We start from the raw sequence: 23,591 nt of genomic DNA on the forward strand, positions 1-23,591 counted from the left end.
ATTTAATATATAACAGGATATTCACATTTAATAATGTTCATTTTAATATTTGATGTTTAATTTTAATAATTATATGATGTTTTGGTAATATTTTATTATAATATTTTGTATGATACTGCATGTAATATTTTAAAGTGATTTTAATGCAGGAACTTTTCTTTTTGGACACTCTGAACCATCATTAGAGGGGCATAATGATTTTGTGAAACTTCATTTGGTATTTTACTTCACGTTTCAGACCCCTGATGGCTTCAGTATCTTCCTCCTTAGCCCCCAATCCTTTCTCTATGCTTTTCCGTGGGATTCTAAACTCTTGTTGTCTCTGAACCTTCTCCAACGTCCAACACAGCGCTCTTCTGTCTGGAAAGGTTGTTTGAATTTCCCACTTTGGTATTCCAACTAATGAGCGCTATAGAAATGTGCACACGTCTGAGCCTCAGTGGTATATTTGAACTTGACCCTCTCCTCATTTGTATATCTGTTCCCCTGTTTATTTTCTCACGCAATGCCAACCAAGCTCAGTCTCTACCTGCAGAAGTGATTTCAGACACCTGCAGTTAGCCTAACCTTTTTGACTCAAAGGAAAAGACATCACCAGAGCCTTCATCTTCCCCTTAATAAGCGTCCAACGGTACATCCAGCTTCCTTCTCTTGCTATCCTTTATTCCTTAAGGAAGAGGTATTTGTAAACCCTTAGCTGAAAGGCCTGGTAATTTACTTTTGAAAAATCAGCCCTTGAAACCCCTAAGCAGTTCTATTCTGTACATGGAGTTACCATCAGTTGGAATCAGCCCAGTAACAACTAATAACAACAGATTAGCACCCAGGGGCGCACGTGCACACAGACACACAACTATGTTTGTAACATTTTCCATGGTATAAATATTCCCACCATGGTCAATTTGTGGAGACCAATGTGAACTCACTGAACGCAGAGTTGCTATGACCAGAGCATGGCCAGTCCTGTGAACAGCCTCCTTGGAAGGCGGCTTCTCTTCTTCTTGCTGTGACTGATGATTGTTTTCGTCTCTTGCAGCCTCTCGAAGGACATGGCACTCAATGTTTTCTCTGCCCAGGTTAGACTATTTGGTATTTCCTTATCTGTTACCCCTTGTTCTTCTCGACCCCTGCATTGGGGCAGGAGGAAATGCGCAAACAAAGCTCCAGTAAATGCTTGGAGTGATCTCCATGTTGCCATCTAATCTGCGTCCATTCTCCATTGCCTCTCTGACCCCCTTCCGTGTATTACTTGTGCTGCCACACTGACCTTGCTGTTTGGAACATAGCGCACATTCCTGCTTAGGGCTTTTGCAGGATCCTTTAGCTCCCTGGGATGTTCCTCTTTATCTTTACAAAGCCAGTGCCCTCATTGTTCTCTATCCCCACCTCCCCGCTGAGGCAGTCTCTGACTACTCTGTAAAGAGAATTCAGAAACTTGATGGGGAAAGTTCATCCTCTTTTCATTCCACTTTTCCACCCTCCATTTTGACTCCGAGGGAGAAATCGTTCTCCATATGTTTTCCTGGCAGGAGTTGCTGTCATTGAAGGTGTTTGGGGGCTCTCTCCCACCCACCTTACCTATAGCACGAGTATTCAAATGCATCTTATTTATATTATGTTTCCTGTCTATTGTTTCTCACTCTGTATTAGAATAGAAACTTCATCAGTACAAGGAGACTTGCTTTGCTTTGTTCACAGAGATATCTGTGGACCAGAGAATAGTATGTGCTCAATAAATATTTTAATTGGTAGCCTTCTTGATTCTCTCTTATGTATTTCAATGTTTTTCAATATATGAAGCACAAGATGGGTGTATTTATAGAGACAATAAATAGAAGAAGGTTCCTGGTGGTACAGCAGGGGAGGTGGGGAAATAATGGGGAGCCGATATCAAGGCGTACAAGAAGGAAGAAATGTTTTGAAACTGTGTTCATGATTGCACAACACTGCTGATATGACTAAACTACTGGATGAGATTGTAGCACGCCGCCGCAGCTAACCCCAGGGTAACGATGTTGTTTCAGGGAGCCTGAGGATAGCCATTTTGTACTGGCCCAGTGTGGCCAGTTTGCAAATCCTGTCATTCCTCTTAGAACTGCCGTTTTCCGTAACTGCTGAGCCCTCACCATTTGTATTCTAAATTGCTGATAAATGTGTCTAAACCCCTGGTCCAAGTTCCCCCTTTCTCCATACATTGAGTGGCCCCCTGCACCCTATGCCTTTGTATCCAAGTCACCCTTTTCTCTCTACAGTGACCCCTCTGCCCTATGCCGGGTATCAAAGTCTCCCACTCGAAGCACTCGGAGTCTTGGGAGAATTAGGCTCTAGCCACCCGTGACCGCCAGCTAATAAAGGCTTACTAACTTTCATTAAAGTTCTGTGGGGGTTAATTGATCTCCTTCTGGCACAACAATACTATGTCTGGATTGTGTACTAAGAAAATGTGGTTGGGGGAGGGAGGGAAGACTCCTACTAGCCTTTTTTATTAATATGTCACTTTGCTTGCCCTTGCTGCTATACTTTTTTCATGACTGACCTATATAATTCCACCCTGTATAATTAGTGATTATGCAATGCCTTTTATCGATCTACCTAATATATACACAAGACTGATTTGTGACCCTTGGCACATGGTGTAGCTCCTATCTGGCATACTCCTTCAGCTCCACTGGGACTCCCTGTTCAGGATTCAAGTCTGAGCTTCCACATTATTTAATCCAGGATGCTTCCCCTAATCCTACTATACTGAATCAAACATACTACTCTTGTGCATATCACACTCTGTTATTACTTATGAAAATATTCTGCCCTCCCTAGCTAGCTTGTCCCTTTTTATCATTGCCAAAGATTTGTTTCCCCCCAGTCTGTATCTCTTTTTTTACTCTTTGGTAAAAGCCCTTTGTTAAGTATAAATATTTAATTTTTAGGAGGTTTAGTTATATAGTTTATCTTATGTTATTTGTTTACTTTTAGTTATGTTTGATAGTGTATTTACGCTATAAATTTGGACCCCTAGCTTTTGTCCCTATGTTTTCTCACAGGGACTCTTACAAATTTAGGTTTCACATTTAGGCCTTTAATCTATTTGGCTTAGGACTTATTTAAAGTGTGAGGTATGGATCCTATGTTTTTGTCTGCAAATGAATATTCAGTTTTTCAATTACCATTTGTTTAGGAAGACTTTCTCTCCATATAAAATGAAGAATAGTTTTCTAGTTAATAAAGAATGTTCTTGGGATTGGTAGTTTTATGGTTATTTAAAAGTACCTGTCCCTTTCCTTTGTTTGCTCCCCCTACCCAACAACTTTATGCTTTCTTTATAAATAGAAGTCCCTTCTTGGAAATCAGCTCAAATTCTATAATCTTCACATTGTTTGAATGTGTACATCAGTTTTCTAATTCAAGCACATACCTAGACCTTGAGGCATCAGGTCTCAGGACCCAGCTTCTTCTGGCAGCACATAGTGAGCCCCCCGCCCCCCTGCGCGTGAATCGTGTGAAACTAGTTCTCTGGCTATCTTTTCCTGTATTTTTCTTCTTCCCAGAGAGAACTAGATAAGATATGATAATGGGGACACTTGATTAAACATGAAAGGCTATCACATAACAGCGAGTGGAGAAAGCTGCGTTGTGCCTGAGCTTCAGCAACTTGTCCAAGTGTTTCTTGCTGTTTCTTTAGCTCCCTCTGTTTCTGTATCTCTCTTCCAGTTCTCATGTCTTAAAGAACCGAGTCATTGTAATTCTAACTGGTCTGCCCCTTTATTTGCCATATCTAGCAGCATCCCTGCCTCTGAATGGCCTTCGCACATCCTTTTCTCCCCACTCCTCTTGTAATGTTGTCTTGATGATGAGTACAGGTTTGAAAAGCAAGCTGACTGAACTACGCTATATAGTGAGCTCCAAAGGGTTAATGAAAAATTCAATTCTCTTTTAATTCTATTTTCCACAAATGTTTGAACTCCCCTTATATTACATGATCACCGAAAAATCAGTGATACTGAAATATATATTAACTATTACTTAGAAAATATGAGATTTCTCTTTAATGCTGAGATTACATATTGAATTCACCTTGTATGTGTTTTTAATATATATATACACACAAATATATATATAATATATACAAATGTATACTATATATACACAATATATATATATTGGGTTTTGTTTTCTACTCTGCTCCTACACCACCTCTCAGTAATTCTCTCAGATACACTTTGATTGATCAAACACATCCAGAAAACTACACCCTCCTCACGGTCCATTTTAGAACTCTTACTGTTTCCCTGTCCCGTCATTGTTAGCCCCCTACTCACCTCCCCCCATGCCCAAGCCCCCAGGAAACATTGGTCCAGCCGCTGTCTCTGTAAGACTGCCCATCCTGCATTTCTTGTATAGAACACCACCAAAACACAAAAAATAATAAGATGAAATATTAACAAACTACAACAACATACAGATAGCCACAGCCTAACAAGGATCATGACACGGAACTGCATTCATGTCCCAAAAGCCAGTTTCCCGTAAGTCTACGTTGTTATTCCTGCAGTCGGAGATGGAGCAGTCCGCACCCGCACCCCCCTTAGACTGTGGCCCCCTTGTGAGGAACCCCTAACCAGTAATGGCGGAGTGCCACTTGCTACCCCGGAGTCAGAAGTCTACAATCGGAGTTCCTCAGGGCCTTTGTGGCTTCGCTCCCATCACTGATGGGAGGAAAGACCAGTCGCTGTCCCTGAACTGTATCCTCAGAGCTGTTCTCTAGGGAGAGGTTGTCACGTCCCCCGTCCCTGCTGTCATCTCTGGGAAAGAGCTGCTCTGCTCAGGAGTGGATTGGCACGCTGGAATAAGGACGACTCTCCCTCTCCCTTTCCTGTGGAGATATAAACGAGACTCTCTCCTTGGGTTGGTTAGTTCGCTAACACTCAATTACCTTAGTTTTTCTTCCCCCACCCCTCTGTGGGCCTTAAAGGCAAATGAGGGTCAGGGAGGTGGGGTGGGGTGGGGGCGGAGAAGATGCCTTTCAGCACAGGTGCTTTCTGCATCTTCTTTCATTTTTAATGGCATATGAATCATTGGGCTCCTGCCAAAATATCTGGTTCTCAGCCCAGGAATTGTGTGTTGCGCACCTTCCCCCATGCTCATTCTGCTGTTTGACCTTTCCTCACTAGACTCATGTTGTACTTGACCTTTTGTGTTTGGCTAACTTCACTCTGCATAATATTCTCCAACTCTTTCTAGGAGATGAGGTATTTCATCCTCTCACCACTATGTTGTAGAGATTTGTAATATTCCATGGTGTGGATATACCAGTGTCTTTTAATCTTTTTGTCTATTGATGTAAATTTAGGCTGTTTCCAAATTTTTTGCGACCGTAGAATGCACAGCGACAAATATTGGCGAGCAGATGTCTAGTAGTGGTCTGTTTCTTATTTCTTCTGGGTTCCCAGTCTTGGGATTTTCGGGTAACTCAATTTCCATCTGTTTTAGGTAACATCAAATCACATTCCACAGTGGCTGTACGTACCTACAAGCCCACCAGCAGTGTATGAGAGGCCCTGTCTCATCGCACCCCCTCCAACATTTGTTGCTTTCTGTTTGTTTGTTTGTTTTTTAATTGGGCTATCTTTGTAGGTGTTAGGTGTTATCTCATAGTTTGCTTTGATTTGCATTTCCCTGATGGTTAATGATCGAGAACATTTTCTCATATGTTTGTTGTCCATTAGAGTTTCCTCCATTGTAAATCATCTGTTCAAATCTTTTGCCCACCTCCTCAGTGGACTATTCATTTTTTTTCTTGTAGCAAGCTTGCAAGATTCTGTGGATTTTAGTAATAAGTCCTTTGTCTGATATGTCACTACTAAATACATTTTCCCAGTCCGAGGGACCTCTTATTACTCTCTTGATGAAGTCTTTCGATGTATAAAAGTGTTTTATCTTTAGAATGTCCTACTCAATCTATTTTGTCTTCCTCTGGGTCTATATCTTTCCTAATTTCTGATAGCCCATGTATTCCCTGAGCTAAAGTTCTTAGCTTTGTCTCAATTTTCTTTGATGATCCTAATAGTTTGGGGGTTTACTTCAAGGTCTGTGATCTACCTTGAATTTTTTCTTGTGCATGGAGTGAGGTAATGGTCTTGCTTCAGTCTTCTGCAAACAGATATCTACTTTTCTAGCACCATTTGTTGAAAAGGGAATCTGCTTCCCATTTGATATTTTGGGGGTACCTTTGTCAAAGATCAGCTTTCTATGTGCTGATTTTCTCTATTTCTGTATTTTATGTTCTTATCATGGTCCAAGTATATGTCGTAGTACCAGGAGCATGCTCTTCTGACAACTGTGGCTCTGTATAATAAGATTTCAAGTCAGATAATGCAAGCCTGCTTACTTTGTTCTTCCAGAGGATTTATTTGCCAATCCTGGGATTCTTCCCTTTCCGTATAAAGTTGGTAGTCACGTTTTTTCCCCATTTCTTTGAAAAATGATGTTGGAATTTGTATTGGGATTGCCTTGAATATATAGGGGATTTTGAACAGGATTGACATCTTTAGAATATTGAGTCTTCTGATCAATGAGCATGGGTTATTCTTCCACTTGTGAAAATCGCTGTTGGTTTTCAGCTTTAGGGCATGGTTGTGAGAGTAGGAAGTCTGTGTGACCCCTATATGTTTGAATTTACTCAAGCTTGACTTGTGCCCCAGCCTGTGGTCTATTTTTGAATACGTGCCAGGTGCACTTGAAAAAAATGTGTTTTGTTTGTTGGGGCTTTTTTGCATTTGGGTTGAGTGCTCTGAATATATCAATCATGTCGAATGGTCTGATTGTAGCATTTTGTTCTGTAGCCTTTTGCTTAGCTTCTTTCCCATTGATCTGTCTTCTTTGGAGAGCAGTGTATTGAAGTCTCCTACTATGATTGTCAATTCTGTCTTTTCCTTTTTATCTTCTGAAGGATTTGGTTGACGAACTCTGTGGATCTCTCTTTGGGTTCATACATGTGTATTATGCTCATGGGCTCTTGATATACTGCTCCCTTAAGGATTATGTAGTGCCCATACTTAGCTCTTATTATGTCCTGCACCTTGAGATTGATTTTGTCAGAGATTAGAATTGCAACTTCTGATTTCTTTAGATTGCTATTTGCTTGGCATACTTTTCACCAATCTTTAATCCTCAACCTGAGTTTTTATGAGCTGTGTCTCTTGCAGACAACAGATTGATGGGTTTTGTTTCCTACCCCAGGCTGCTAGTCTTTGTCTTTTAATGGGTGAGTTCAGACCATTGATTTCAGAATAATTACATCCATCCCTGGATTCTTTGCTGCCATCTTGTACTTTTTGTCTTAGGTATTTTCCTACCTCCTTTCATGGCTGTATGTTGTTTATGTGTGGAAGATTCATACTTGCCTTTTTCCCTCTGTTGGGTCAAAGATGTCTTGAGTGTTGCTTTCAGTGCATGACTTCTGGAAAGTGTTGCACTATGCAGTGGTCTCATATTGTGTTCTGTGGATGTTGGTCTTCTGTCCAAAGTGATTTGGACAGTGATCTTTGTAGTGCTGGTTTATTTTTGTGTAGTATCTAAAGTGTTTCTTATCTGAGAAAACACTAACCTCCCCCTCTATCTTGATGGAGAGTTTGGTGGGGTAAAAGAGTCTCGGGCTGCAATTCTTCTTCTTCAATTATCTGAAGATGCTACTCCATTCTCCTCTTCTTCATGATTTCTGATGATAAGTCCAAGTATATTCTTATCTGATTACCCTTATAGGTGACTGCATTTTTTCTCTAGCTCCCTTATGATTTTATCCTTTTCCTCAAAGTTGATAATTAGCCTTGGTGTGTTCTTCCTGGGATTCAGTATCATTGGTGTCCTCTCTGCTTCCTGGAAGAGTCCCAGATCCTCTTTTATTATATTGGGGAAGTTTTCTTCCAGAAATATCCTCGGGATTTTGACAGTTTCTTTTTTTGGTTACATTTTTCCTCTGGTATCCCAATTATTTAGATAATGTATCTCTTCATAGCATCACCCATTGTTCTCATGTTTTCTTCAGGTTCTTTAATTAGCTTGTTTGATTATCTTTCACATTTGTTGGATTCTACTTGGTTACCTTCAAGGTCGCTGATACAGTTCTCTGCTTCTTCCAATCTATTGGTGAGGTCTCGTCTCCTTGCCTTTGATTCTGCTATATTGCCCCCTAACTCTTTTATTTCCCTTCAGTATGTGGACTCTATTCTCTCTATTTTTCCATCCTTCTTCTGTATTGATTTCCTCATATCCTGTATGATTCTAAACAGTATTCTTAAGATTTCTTTCTGTGGTTGTTCAAAGTCCACTTCTTCTATATATGTCGCTAGGTTCAAGTCCTCTTCAGACATTGTGATTAGTTTCTCTAGATTTCTTGTAGTGACTGTTGCTGTGGGTTGTAGTTTCTGTGGAATTTTTGTGAAGCTGGAGGTGGTACTTTGTGTGTGGTTCACAGAGCGCAGGGGACAAGCCCTGTGTTTTCTATCTCAGAGGCTAATAAGAATAAGCCAGCATCACCAGTTTCAAGCTGCCTCTACTGACTCATTGGGACTGAGTCTCTCTAGAAAGCTGGGTTATCTATTTGGAGGGCCTAACTGCACCCTTGCTTAGGGGGTTATTCAACATTTCTGCAAGCGGCCATGTAGCTCAGAAGCAACAAAGCCCACATGGAAGAAGCACACCAGCCTGTGCAATCGTGAGGTGTCGAAGGGATCAGGTATCAGGCATTATCAGAACAAAAAATCTTATCATAGACAATGAGGGGGGGAGTGCGGAGTGAAGACCTATAGCCCATTTGTAGGCTACTGGACATCCCCTTACAGAATGGCCTCAGGGAGGAGACGAGCCAGTCAGGGTGCAGTATAGCAACGATGAAACATACAACTTTCCTCTGGTTCCTAAATGCTTCCTCCTCCTCCACTATCATGATCCCAATTCTACTTTGCAAGTCTGGCTAGACCAGGGGATTTACACTGATACAGATAGGAACTGGAAACGCAGGGAATCCAGGGCAGATGATCCCTTCATGACCAGTAGTGTGAGTGGTGGTACTGGGAGCATAGAGGGAGGGTGGGTTGGAAAGAGGGAACCGATTACAAGGATCTACATGTGACCTCCTCTCTGGGGCCTGGACAACAGAAAAGTGGTAAAGGGAGACGTCGGACAGTGTAAGATATGACAAAATAATAATTTATAAATTATCGAGGGTTCAAGAGGGAAGGGGCAGTGGGGAAGGAGGGGAAAAATGAGGAGCTGATGCCAGGGGCTTAGGTGGAGAGCGGCTGTTTTGAGAATGATGAGGGCAATGAATGTACAAATGTGCTTTACACAATTGATGTATGTATGGATTGTGATAAGAGTTGTATGAGCCCCTAATAAAACGATTAAAAAAAAAGGAGTTCTGCAATGTGATTTTCCAAATATCAGTTTTCACTACTTATTTTTGGAAGTAGATTCCCAAGCCTTTCTTCCTAGTCTGTCTTGGTCTAGAAAATCCACGGAAAGTTCTCTGTCATGGATGATCCTGCTGGTGTTTGAAATACCGATGGTATATCTTCCAACAGCATACCAACATGGAAGATACCACACTATGATAAAACTGGCAGGCGAGCTCGGGCAGTGGCGGGCAGAGCGGCAGCGCCAGCAATCCAGCGTCGAGAAGGCTCTCGGTGCCCCGCGGTCCGAAGGCGTCCTGCAAGCGCCCTCCCCACAGCCACGATGCCCAAGAGGAAGGTCAGCTCGGCCGAAGGGGCGGTGAAGGAGGAGCCCAAGAAGAGATCGGCGAGATTGTCAGCGAAACCTGCGCCGGCAAAAGTGGAGACGAAGCCCAAAAAGGCACCAGGAAAGGATAAATCTTCAGACAAAAAAGTGCAAGCAAAAGGGAAGAGAGGAGCAAAGGGACAGGCTGAAGTAGCTGACCAAGAAGCTAAAGAAGATTCACCAGCTGAAAACGGAGAAACGAAACACGAGGAGAGGGCAGCCCCTGATGAAGCAGGAGAAAAAGAAGCCCAGTCTGATTAATGTTTGTCATGTCTCATCAGTGGGCCCTGTTGCCTCCCTTCTTGTACAATCCAGAGGAATATTTTTATCAACTGTTTTGTAAATGCAAGTTTTTTAGTAGCTCTAGAAACATTTTTAAGAAGGAAATCCCAATTCATCCCATTTTTTTAGTGTAAATGCTTTTTTTAAGATGTGAAATCATTTACTGGTTGCTTATTTTTTAGTACAACCAGAAAATAGTGGGATGTTAAATTGTGGGAAGATTTGACTGTCTTGGGTGTCAACATAACATTCCATGGGAAGGGGGGGAGTTTTTGTATCCCTAATACAAAACATTCTTAATGGCAATTTGGAGTCACTGTCATGCATTTGTATGACTTGAACATTTAAAACTTTGTTTCCACATTTGTTCTCTTAATAGAACTGTGTCTGAAACCATTCTGCCATCATGGCTCTGGTCAGAACTGTGCATTCTGTAACAGCTTTGGTCGTGGTAGTCCAGTGTTCCTGATCACTTTGTTACGTGCTATGAAGGATTGAACATTTGAGTGTGTAGTGTGTGACATTGAATTGTGAATTAGTGGGATTTAAGATGTAAGTTTACCAGCATTTGAAGATAATGGTACTTGAGCTATCTCTTTTTAAAAATTTGCCTCTAAATTTAAAGCTGGAAAGTCACTGGAATTTAGAAACAAATTTTGTCTACATGCCATTTTAGGATTTTGGTACTACGTTAAGGATTGTGTACAAATTGTTCATAATGTCTCTGTACTGATCTCAAAACAACCAATAAAATGCCAGTTACAAAAGAAAAAAAAAACTGGCAGGCAGTGCTGGGACTTATAAGATCAACATGAGTAAGAGCCAATGGCAACTAACAATAGCTGTGGTGTGTCATTTTCACCTCACTTGCTTATTACAAACCATATCCAAAGCCAATGTAATATTTTTCTCCATCGCCTTTACCATTATTATAGAATGGTTTTGTTGGATAATTGTGTGTTTATAAAAGTTTAAGCAATTAAAAGTAAAAAAAAAGAAATTAAAAGTCATCATTAAATGCCAGGGAGATCTCATTTTTAGGCTGACATAATTCTTGATCCTGAGCAGTTTTGAAATACCACAGAATTGGGATTAAAAACAAAATTCTTTTATCTGTGCCACCTGTGTTCATTCAGAAGGCCTGAGACATGCTTAAATGTTCTTTGGTCTATGCAGATTTCCCAAGATATGTTTTATTTATGACATTTGATATCCTGTTCATTAACTAAAATGACAAACGAGCAAGAAGGTTGTTTCATCTGCTACATCTGCCAAAGTCTACTTGTAGCCAAGAGATGAGGTATTTGTGAGGGGTTTTTCCCTGTCTTCTAAAACATCCTGATCAAATCAAAATATCTCAACATTTACAGAGAATGAATTCACCCTTAATTCCTCTATGTAATGACCCCCAAAAGGGAGCCAAGTTAAGAGTTTTGTGTTCCAAAATCTGGAACTACTCTGTTAAAGTAAGCAAGGGAGAATCAGAGAATCACTTGCCCTATTTCTTGGGTTTCTTCAAAATTTACCTGATACCTGAGATTTATTGGACATGCATTTAAATCATGAAAATTTTTTTCATGACAGAAAGAACCAGACAAGAATTTTTTGCTATTTGGAAATATCAAAGAGAGAAATGATGTATTTTTGCATATTAGAGAAAGAAGGTTTTAAAATCAAGGGTTGAAGTTAACTGCAGCGGTTTTCTTTTGAAGGAATTCATCAACATAACGCCCGGTTTTGAGTTATCTTAGGATGCAGATCAAGGCTCCCTGGTGGTACACATGGCTAGGTGCGTGACTGCTAACTGAAAGGCTGGCATTCGAACCTACCTACCTGTCAGCTCCAAGGAAGAAAGACCTAAGGATTTCTTCCTGAAAAATGACAGCTAAGAAAACTGTCTGAGGCCCTGTGTTACACCAGTGAGATTGCTATGAGTGAGAATTGACTCAATGAAACTTAGAAAAATAAAAAATTAAGATTAGAAAAACCTTAAAAGATTTACCCCAAGTGTTCTTTATTTCCATGATGGGAAGTAAAAAAGTGAAAGGTTCTTAAATGAAAATGAGCCCCTAAATTATACCATATCTAATCATATCATCTTAATCTAATTTTCAGAATGAATGTCCACCAAGAAGCAACAGTAAAATAGCCTTGATTCTTCATTCTTTCAGCACTAGCTAAGGCTTCCTGTAATTGAAACCTCAAAGATAACCCAAGTGGAAAAATATCTAGTTGACAAATTAAAAATTAGCCACTGTGACAAAGATTAGCATAATTTCTACCTAACAATAAAGCATTGTTGCATATTATTATTCAGCCAGAGTATTCACAGGTAAAACAATTCCCAGGATTTTCAGTTAAGAAATTCCAACTAAGATCCACAGTAAACTGTAACTCCGGTCATCTGCCATATAAATAATCCTCATGTTCTTCCGGTTGATCCATAGATTAGTGGAAATCATTTTAGCAAGTAGTGCCCATTAAAAAAAATCTATAATTGGAGGGTCAGGGGGAAAAGCAAGTTCACTACTTAAAAGAAAGTCAAGCTTTAGGAATTTAAACCCTCCACTCATGGTTGGCTGCTGTAAAACATAAGTATGTTTACTCTCAAAGGCCTCTGTTGTCTGATGTAATGCATAGACTGCAAACTTTTGGAGGCAATGTGAAATGTCCCACTTGGATAGCACTGTGTATATATTCTCATATTTTACATCTAATGAAAAGTAGATTCAGCCCCTCTCTGTGTAACAATTTCCAATTTGTTTTCGTAATAACACTATGTTGAAAACTACCAGAAGCAAGGGGAACACACTGTGTTCTCTAGCTCATGCATAGCATGGACAATAAATCCTTAATGGGGGAAATACAGAGGCAACAAATTCATCTGACTTATCTGTTATCTGATTTCAGTGTGACCTCTGATGGTCAATTTAATGTTTTCTTTTTATATTTTCTGTTCCAGTGAGTTAAAGAGTCCCTCCTTTCCTTTCTGTTCATAAATTACACCACACACACATCTCCATGTTCTCACGAGTCTAATGGCAAGGGCCCAGAGAATTCAGTCTGGTGATTCAAACTTTCTGTCAGCTTAAGGTGTCCTTACTCTGCCACCAGTATTGACTCAATGGCAGTGAGTTTGGTGAAGCAGGTTGAGTCATCCACCTCAGGCACCCCTGCCTTCTGCTTTTACCCTTCCTTTTTTCAGTGAAATCTATTTAAGTTTTTATCAGATGGAGTATACATAGAGGATGTTTAGAGTTATATACGATCACCTAGGAAACCCAAACTCACGGCCATCGTGTCAACTGACTCCTAGCAACTGAAACTGAAATTCCTTACAGGAATGGAAAGCCTCATCTTTCTCCCACACAGTAGCTGGTGGTTTTGAACTTCTGGGATAGCAGCCTAACACATAACCACGATGCCAGCAAGGCCCCATGATCACCTAGAAGATGTGTTATTATGGATCAAGGCTGCTTCACAGCCAAGTTAAAAGGAGATCCATTCCCTGCCATTGAGTCTATTCCAATCCATAGTGGCCTGATAGTCCTGCAGAGTGGCTAGTGGGCCTGGACCACCAACCATGTTGTTAGCTGTCCAATGCCTCCATGGCTCTTCTGAAACAGAGAGAAACATAATGGAAAAAAGTGCAGCTCCCTCAGCCAGCCTCTCCATTTCCTTCTTATTATTTGGATTGAATTGCTTATAAGATAATAGACTAGTTTAAAAAAATTAATCCAATTAATACATGGAAACAAATCAGAAATGTATAAGAACATACTGTTTCCTATCCTTTCTCTCGCTCTCTCTCCCTCTCTCCCCACCCCCCCCTAATATTGTGCCATAGAGACAAGAGTTTCTGGGTGTAGCTACCACTGTAATTCCAGGTAAATTGCTTTATCTCTTTCCTGATTTACTTATTTTAAAGACTATCTGCTGAGTCTCACTTTGATGAATATTTAGCTCATTTATATTATAACTCTGTGTCTTTCTAATGTGAATATTTATTTTATTACTTCTTAAACTGTAAACAATGTCTTTCAAACTCTTCATCCTTAATTAACAGACTCTCTTCAAATTTGTTCTTGATAAAATAAAAATATGCAAAATAACGATGTATAAATTACCAAGGGCACATGAGGGAGAGGGGAGCAGGGAGGGAGGGGGAAAAAAAAAAAGAGGACCTGATGCAAAGGGCTTAAGTGGAGAGCAAATGCTTTGAGAATGATTGGGGCAGGGAATGTATGGATGTGCTTTATACAATTGATGTATGTATATGTATGGATTGTGATAAGAGTTGTATGAGTCCTTAATAAAATGTAAAAAAAGAAAAGAGGAGAAAAAAAAGAAAATGATTAGGGCAAAGAATGTACAGATGTGCTTTATACAATTGATGTATGTATGGACTGTGATAAGAGTTGTAATTGTTTAATTAAAAAAAAGGGAGCAAATGTTTAGAAAATAATGATGGCAACTTATGTACAAATATGCTTGATACAATTGATATATGATTGTTATAAGAGCTGTAAGAACCCCAAACAAAATGATCAAAGCATAAAAAAAATAAAAATAAAATGTCTCAGTTCCATAGCCTACCTTGTGGCTGCTACAGTTTTTACTTTTACATCGTCAGCATTGCTAATATATATGTTCTGTCTCATAACCATAGTCATGATTGATCAGAGAATGACTCTAAACCTTGAAAATACTTTTACCTGACAGGACGAGGTAAATATTGCTTGGCGCTGCTGAGTCCTGTGTTGGATCTTGTGTCCTTCTCTAATGGGCCTCCCATGGTATCACTCGAACCATTCTAAGAAGAGTGCTTTAGCATCTCAAAATCAAACCCCAAACTCACTGCCGTCAAGTTAATACTGACGCATAGCGAGCGACTACTCCATGGGACAGGGCAGAACTGCCCCGTGGAGTCTCCAAGGCCCATCTTTTCTGGAGACCTCTCTCTGGGCAGTTTTTAGCCTTCCTTTCGAATCTGTATTGACTTCATTGAGAAGTAAGAAGACAGTCACCCTGGGACTTGATAACACTACTTTCTTGGGACCCACTATCTTTGGGGTCTTATGGATCCTCTTTTCTTAAATCTGCTAGAGTACATACTTAACTTTGCAAGGAGAGGCATACTCAGTCAGTTCTCTGAGCACTAATAGTTTTGAACATGTATTTAGTATGCCTTCACAGAAATTAATATATTAGATGTAAAGAATTCTAGATTGAACATGTCTTCTAACATGCTTGGATTCTGCTAAGTAGTCTGGTGCCAGTCTAATCTAGGTGACTTGTTCAGTCTTTCTAAAAACATTTTGGATTTCCTTTTTTTTCTTTTAAGTGCCAACAGCTTTTAACTTTTCAATGACACAGTCTATGTAATATTTAATAGTCAATAAAAAGCTTCTTAGTATTTTGAAAGTAGCATATAATAATAAAAGCTGGCCAATTAAGCATTCTATAGAGAACAGTCTTATATTGAAAGGTTCATCAGAAAGAGATTCGTTTAAATGTTTGTGGCATACATTATATGTTGTTTTAGGCACCATCAAGTTGGTCCTGACTCGTAGTGGGCCCAGGCCCAACAGAAGAAAGCACTGGTGCTGCGCTGCCCTCACAGCCATTGTATGTCGGGCCTGTTGGTGTGCTCACTGTGGGTCTTACTCTCTGAGGCCGACCATCTAATTTACCAAGCATGATCTAGGATTTCCTTTATCAACCTTCCTTATTTTAAAAATTTACAAGCACATATCTAGAGAATGATTCTGTTTGCCTATCAGTGGTCCTCTTAGTCTGGAGAGCTTTTTTTTCTTGCAGTTTTTGAAATTTTTCTTCTATATATTTCTTTCACAAATTCTCTACCAGCACCACTGCCACCACCATCTTTTTTCCTTGGTTTCTTTTACTTTGATTTAAGACCTTCTGTTTTGGCTCTCGGCGCTCTTATCTTTGCTCTCTTGCTTTCAGTCTCTGACGTTGGATTAGAGGAAGACTTTTCTATGAGTCAGGGTGAACTGCAAACTCCTGGGCGCCTCATAACTTAGCGTTGTTAGGAGTCAGAATTGATTTGACTGCAGTGGGTTTTGGTTTCATTAAAATTTTTCCTTTATCAATTTTTTTCTCTTTTCAAAGAATGTTTTCTTCCCTTTTAAAATAATTCTTGTATCACATCATTCTTTTGTGATTCAGTGTTTATACTCCATTTGACTCTGATTACATTAACTAGTTTTTGTTGGATGTAGTTCAGATTTTTTCTTTTTTAGGGTTTCTCTGATTCTTGATTTATTTTGTTCCTTACAGTGAGTTTTTCAGTTTGTTTATTCTGCTCAGTCATTCTCCCTAATGGTACAGGTTTTCTTCCCATACTAGAGATCCTTAGGTAGCTGAGTAAGGTTTTCGTTGGCATTAACATCAATAGCGATCTTTCCCAGCTCTGTTTCTCTCCTGAGTAGGAATTACGTTAGAAAACTCTAGATGGAGCAGGGCTGGGGTGTACTTCAGGGTGGGTTGATGGGAGGCCAGCTGTCAGCTGCCCTCAAGTATCAGAGGGATGTGTTCAGCTTCTTGCCGGTGGGGGTGCCAGTCAGCACATTTGCTCATTTACAAATCTTGGACGTAGCCCTCATTCACAGCGCTACTTTTCAGCCATATTTCTGACCCAGAGACCTGATCCTCCCATCATTTTCCAAGCTCTGATCTCCCTGTCCATTTTCACTGGTCAGCTTCCCTCCCTCTGTGTGTCAGTGTTTACTGAAACCGCTCTCTGTTGGTGACCGACAGCACCTCAGTCCTCCCGCTCCCCTTCTCTAGCTCTATCTGTGTGGTTCCTTGAGATCTTTTTCAAGGGTTTTCAGAAGGGCGCCGGCGCAAACACTTGTATCTCTCCAAGCTTGGTTGGCTTTTTGTTTTGGGGGGCCTTTTCAAGTTTTAATTTTTATCCTATTTTTATCACTATTATAAAAAAGAAAAGCATACTTACTACAATTACAAAACACAAAAGCGGGACTAGAAAAAAACGGGCCAAGTTGGTTTTAAAAGAGCTACCAATTTGGTTTCCTTTCTGAAATTCTAGATGGTTTCCATTGTATAGTTATCTATTTATTTAGAATTTCTTTAGACAGACTTCTTGGAAGAGCTACAGTTATATATTATTCTATTTCATTCCCCACAAATCCCAGATAGGCTGTGTGAGGAGTTTCAAATTTTCAAGTGTAAATGGTTGGTATTTAATTGTAGACCCCTTCTCTCTAACTTTACTCTTCTGTCTTATCCTCTCTTCCCTCCTCATCTCTACTTCTGTTGGTCACTGACTCCCACCTAATCATTTTTGTCCAAGGACTGCTGCTTCACTGTGGGAACCCCTCTCAGTCTCCAGAGTTGCGATGTCTCTTTCCTCTAGATCTTGGCTCCTTTATTCTTCATGTTCACTGTGTGTGAGCTGGCTCCAGACATTTTAACTTATGTACTCATATTTCTCTTCCATATCCTTGCTGCACATTTACATTCCTTGGGCATATTCTTTAACTTTAGAGACTTTACAATTTTCAACTCTTGGTCAGTTTTGCTTCACCCCTAGGCCCATACCCATCTCTCTCTAATTTATTTTGAAATAAATCCCAGACACCTTATCATTTCCTTAATATTGCACTTCATTTGTTAAGGTAAGTATCCGAATAAGGCCTTAAAATTACTCCTAGTTGATCATCTTTGAAGGGTCTTTTAATCCATAAAAGCCCTCGCCATCTCATCGAGTTCTTTTCCTTGCAGTTTAATTGTTGGAGAAACTGGACTGTGCGTAGGTTTTCCAGAGTCTGGGTTTTGCCGATACCTTCCTTGCACCATCCTTCATGTGTTCTAGAGAGTTTATTCTTTAAACACTGGAGGTTTTATGGTGTTATTCAACTATTCGATATAATTTTTAATTAAATCACCATGTGTTTCAAATACCTAGAAACACCACTTTCTACAAGAAAGTAGGAGAAAATAAAGTCCTGGTAATTGATGATGTACAAATGAACTGAACTTCATCTGATGCAATTGTTTATGGTTTTGTTGGTTGAAAGTCAGTTAAATAGTTTTTTTTCTTTGAGGAAGTGAGTATTTCTATTTACTGGGGAAAATTAAAGGCTTTTTTTTTTTTTCCCAAGAAAGCCCCTTTCAGGGGCTACCTCTGATTTCCAAACTGTCATAAAATGAAAGTTTGAATTAAATTAGAAGTTAAGATTATATTTTCAATTTTCTGACCCTGAGTAATAAGAATCTGGGCATAGTGAGAGTGAGATCAGAGCCTCAGATGTGCAGGCAGCTCCCAGTCACCCTTTCCACCATTCTGTAGTCAAACAGCGGTGTGTGACACATTCTGGGATAGGCACTAAGATAAAACAGTGATTAAGCACTTTGAGCTCCCCAGAAAGACACAGCTATCTGCTCTCCTAAGATTTACAGCCTTGCGAAGCTTATAGAGGCAGTTCTACTGCCTCTTGATGATGCGGCGTAGATACAGAGTTCTCAACGGACACACCTCAGCCAACTCCACAGCAGGGAAATTCAGCCTTTATTTGTCAATGATTTTGAAATAAATACATGAATTTTAATGCTTCCTTGTGCATGTCGAATGAGCCCTGGTGGTATAGTGGTTACACAAGGTCAGCAGTTCGAAACCACCAACAGCTCCATGGGAGAAAGATGGGGCTTTCTACTCCTGTGCACCGTGACATTCTCAGAAACGCACAGGGCCAGTTCTCCCCCAACCTGTAGGCTTGCTGTGAGTTGGTATCGACTCGATGGCAGCGAGGTTGAGTTTTGGTTTGTCCATGTGTCAGAAAGATGAGACCTAAACAGGAGGAACTAATCCTCAAGAATTTCACCACCTTCCTAGGATGCTGACATCTGAAATGTTTGGGAGGGAGGGTTGTCGTTTTATCTGAGGGAAGCAGCTGTCCATGGACTCTGTGATTGCTGGAGCCGGCAGCAGCCCTCTCTGATGGAGTCCACCTTTGGCCGTCTCTTCATTCTTTTATCCCACCCCTCCCCCCGTGGGTGAGGTTCAGTTTTGTACAAAAACATTGTGTGTTTTAATAAATCAGAGGTTTCCCTTTGGAATTGTTATTGACCAGGAATGAATTTGGAAGCTTTAGAGACCTCAGGATGCAGTGTCAGACTAGAAAATGCCCTTTTATAACACGTCCTCATTTCTCCCCTGTTGTAGGAGCTGGGAATCCAAAATGCAAAATTGCAATTGTCATGGGAAGAACCAAAAATTCTTCAGAATCCAGGTAAAAAAAGTCTGGTTGGGAAGTCTATAGAGGAATAAGGGTTAATTTTTCTCTTAGTCATTTAACTTGCTTAAATTGCAAGTATTTGGGCTCATAATTCATGATGATACAGAATACATTCTAAGATTAAATGTCACATATTCTTCCCACAGGTATTTTGCTAAAAAAATGTATTTGGAAGGCAATTTTAGGGAGTGTTTCTGTGAATTCTTTGATGTGGAATTTCCTGTATTAAAAAGTATTGCTGTGTTCTTAAAGCTGTGTGGATCAGGTTACAACCCAAACCCAACTCACTGCATCACTCATAGCAACTCTGGAGGGCCCAAGCCTGTAAACCGTGACAGCAACAGACCGCCATGCCTTGCTCCTATGGAACGGCTGGTGGGTTTGAACTACAGACCTTTTGAATAGCAGCTGAGCGCTTAACCACTGCATCACCAGGGTGCCTTGCATCGCATTATAGGGGTATTAAAAAAACTCCTATAGTATCTATAATAATTAAATGGCAAGCTGTTTAGATTAAAAGCAATGATCTTGAAATGCTTAATTTTGTAGAGCAGGTCCTGTTTAGCGATGTTAAGCGATCCAGGGAAGCCTCCATCAACATACGATCTTCAAATTGCTGTCATTGCTCCAGATCACAGCTTACCCCGGGAGCGGCTCCGTGCAGATCTAGTACATAGTTTCCTATCTTACATGATAACATGAAAAGAGAAATGCAACTCTACCTAACAACTGCTTGGCTTTTCCTCTCAGGAAACTTTCCTAACATCTGTTTTCCTTTGACCTAGACACAAACAGCACAGCATGATTCTTGTCCCAATCAGTACACCTGGAGTAGACATTATAAGGCCTTTGTCGGTTTTTGGCTATCTGGGTGAGTACTCAATATACATGTTCACACATTAGCGAGCATGGAAGGGAACTGATAGCTTCTTAATATGAGACGCGTGCTCTTAGAAATCTCCTTGGCTCTGACAGCCATCTCCATGTAAATGGTGATATTGTTCAGAATAGGACAAATAAAATGAGAATGTATCATTTCACCTCATTTTATTAATTATTTTTGGAAAGGCAGATAGTATTCAAGTCTGTCTCGGCCATCTATGGGAATGGGTTAATGAAATAGATATAGATAAATTCATTCCAGATAACCCACACAGAAATACATATGTATCTTCAAGTTTAGCTTTCTTAGTCCGCATGTAAGACCTGAATGACCAATGCATTTTGAAATATTTGAATGCAAAACTTTTCCTTGTTTCTGTCCTGAGGTGGGACCACTAAGAAGAAAGGACATGGGTCTATGTACCGCCCGCCCTGTGCACACATCCATTTTGTCTAGACGACGTGTGTCTTTCTCTCACTGAGTATCTACTAATGCTGAGCTCTGTTCTATATGTTTGAAATATGTTAGTGAATAGACTAAGGCCCTTACAATCAAAGACCTTACTTTCTGGTGAGAGAGGCAATAAGCGTTGTTGTTGATAGGTGCCATTGAGTCACCTCTGACCCATAGCAAACCCGTGCGCAACAGGACAAAGCCCTGCATGATCTTGTGCCGTCCTCACAAATGCCCCTGCGCCTGAGCCCATTGATGTCATTCACCGTGTCAGTCCATCTCGCCCAGGGTCGTTCTCTTTTTCGCTGCCTCTCCACTTTACCAAACATGATGTTCTTCTCCAAGTCAATAACTACAGATGTGTAAATAAGACTTATGCAGCGTGTTTGAAGGTGGTAAATGCTATGAAAAAACTGATTGCACTTTAGGATCTGTGACGAGTCAGGCTTTATTTTTGATTGAAGACAGCTGATGAAAATGTACGATTGGAGGGAAACACTTGCAGTTTGTAGAGTTTGGCGTTATCCCCCTCTGGAGGATGGCGCACATGTAGGCACAGGCTGAGACTAGTGGCAAGGTGGGGGGAGCCAGCTCACCACAGCCAGCAAACTGTACACGAAGAATTGTCAAAAGACCCCCACAATGGGCTTACACATGTTGACTACAAATTCCCTCCATCACATAACCTGCATTTCAGTGTCCATGATCCATTAGCACTTCTTCCCAAGGCCAAAAGAAACAGTGTGGAGAAGCTTGGCTATTAATGTCTGTTGGCAGGAAAAGGGTGTGAGGTCAGTGAGAGGTTATCTCTTAAACTTGGAGGAAGTACAAGACAAAGACAAATGAATGTTCTCAATCTCCGTGGTACAGATGTCAGCGTTTTCAAGCGGCAAACACCTAGTGGAACAAGCCTTGACTCCGTGTGAACGCGCCTGCTGTTGGAGTCACTACTTCCCCACCCGTGCTGAGCCTGCTCTGTCCCCTGGAGCTGGCTCTTCTCGTCTCTGGGCACTGGTTTTCACAATGATGAAAGCAGAACCTGGAATCACATTATTCACTTTCAAGTTTTGTATCATCGGAGCTCTTTGTTTTCTCGCTCTCAAGCAAAACATTTGGAATTCTACATATAAAATAGTTCCAAGAAGAAGCGATAGTGAAATAGTCTAGTTGGAGTGATGGAGGCCAGTCTTCAAGTTCATGGCACTAACACTTAGAGAGCAAGTTTGGAAACAGCTCATTAAAGGGTGTCTACAAGTCTTCCATCTTGATCAGTTGATGAGTTTTCTGGGCCTGTGGAGCAAGGGGGCTCTGGACTGAGGTCTGCATGGGGATGTCCATGATACGTAGGGACTTTTAAAACCTACCTTTTCTGTGTGCTTTTACCCAGATTCATTTTGTGTGGCTAATTATTTGTCAGCATGTTCACTTCTTCAGGTTTTATTTCTTGTTTTATAGATAATTTGCATGGAGGACATTTTGAGATCCATTTTAATCAAGTACGAGTTCCTGCCACCAATATAATCCTGGGTAAGATAAGTTTGAAAGAGATTCTCCAGAATTATGGGTCAATAAGGTTTGGGATCTGAGTCTGGAAAAGATATGCAACTTACCTTGATTTAGATAATTCTTATAAATGGAGGGGGGGTGATTTATGGACTTCCTTCCATAAATAGTAAGGTTTTCTTTAAATTTGGGATGTGTGTGGGTAATTTTATTTTGTGGTAAAGCACATCAATTGAGACCATATCTAACCCTAAAATGCTGAGTGCAATGTTTTCATAACATTTAATTATAACATTTATTATAAATTCATGGATAAATGTGACAATTTGGTTACATTTAAAGAACATTGAAAATTTTATATTTTTAAAATATATTTTGGTTGTTATATATATTGCTACCTATGAAAGTAAGGAACAAAAACAAAAAAGATTTTGTTTCCTGAAATAAAAAATTCAGGCCTTATAGGGCTAAATACAAAAAGTATTGCCGCTCAGGGAAACATGCTTTTTCAGAAAGCATGGTCTCTTAAGCCAGACTCTTTATCTGTTTAACAAAAACTTTTATTACTTTCTGAATTCAAATCTTTTGAACATGTTAATTAAAAACCGAAAATGACTTTGACAACATGTGGCTAGACAGACTTCACCCTCCTGCTTATTGGAATCCTACCTGATCTCGAAGAATATTCTAAGTACCCTACCTTGGGAAATTTTTGTATTTCTTATCCAAGTCAGACTCATCCATCTAGTCAACAAGCCCCAGACCTGCCAGGCTCTAAGGTTACACAGCACATCGACAGTCTCCCATCTTTCCTGCCCTTGGTCTCTTTCCACAGTCCTGTCTCTACTATTCTTGCCCATCTTCTGGATTCTAAATGGTGATTGTCAGGCTGTGTGTCTTACCCACACCACTGCAGCCATGGTGATGCTCACACAGTAGCTCTGTCATATAGATTTCCATGAGATAGTTTTAGATTTCTTTGATATATCTATATCTATTACTGGCACTTTAAAATTTACAAAAGTAAAAATTCCCATCAATGTGTTTTGAATCTTAGTACAGAACTGAGTTTTGTCCCTGCCAGAATGTGATTTTTATTAAAGCTGGCTCAATATTTTCCTGGGATTTCTACAAATAGTAAACTGATGTTTTTTAAAAAATTAATTAAAATTTTTATAAATTTTATTGGGACTCTTACAGATCATATAACAATTCATAATTCAATTGTATCATGCACACTGGTACATATGTTGCCATCATCATTTATAAAACATTTTTTATACTTGAGCCCTCAGATCAGCTCCTCTTTTTACCCCTTCCTCCTCCATCCTTCCAACCTCATGAATTCTTGATCAATTATATATTATTGTTGTTATTTTGTATCTTACACAGTCCATTGTCTCCTTTCACCC

General features: G+C 40.1%; 1 protein-coding gene across 1 annotated transcript in view; it reads left to right on the top strand.

The window, feature by feature from the left end:
* ACAD11 (acyl-CoA dehydrogenase family member 11) overlaps positions 1-23,591 on the top strand; it is a 110,812-nt gene that overhangs the window by 73,845 nt on the left and 13,376 nt on the right. Inside the window, exons 14-16 of the mRNA XM_075546924.1 lie at positions 19,268-19,334; positions 20,126-20,211; positions 22,132-22,203. Coding sequence (XP_075403039.1) covers positions 19,268-19,334; positions 20,126-20,211; positions 22,132-22,203 — 225 coding nt within the window. The remainder of the gene's footprint in view (positions 1-19,267; positions 19,335-20,125; positions 20,212-22,131; positions 22,204-23,591) is intronic.

This window comes from Tenrec ecaudatus, chromosome 4, assembly GCF_050624435.1.
Source record: "Tenrec ecaudatus isolate mTenEca1 chromosome 4, mTenEca1.hap1, whole genome shotgun sequence".
Classification (NCBI taxonomy): domain Eukaryota; kingdom Metazoa; phylum Chordata; class Mammalia; order Afrosoricida; family Tenrecidae; genus Tenrec; species Tenrec ecaudatus.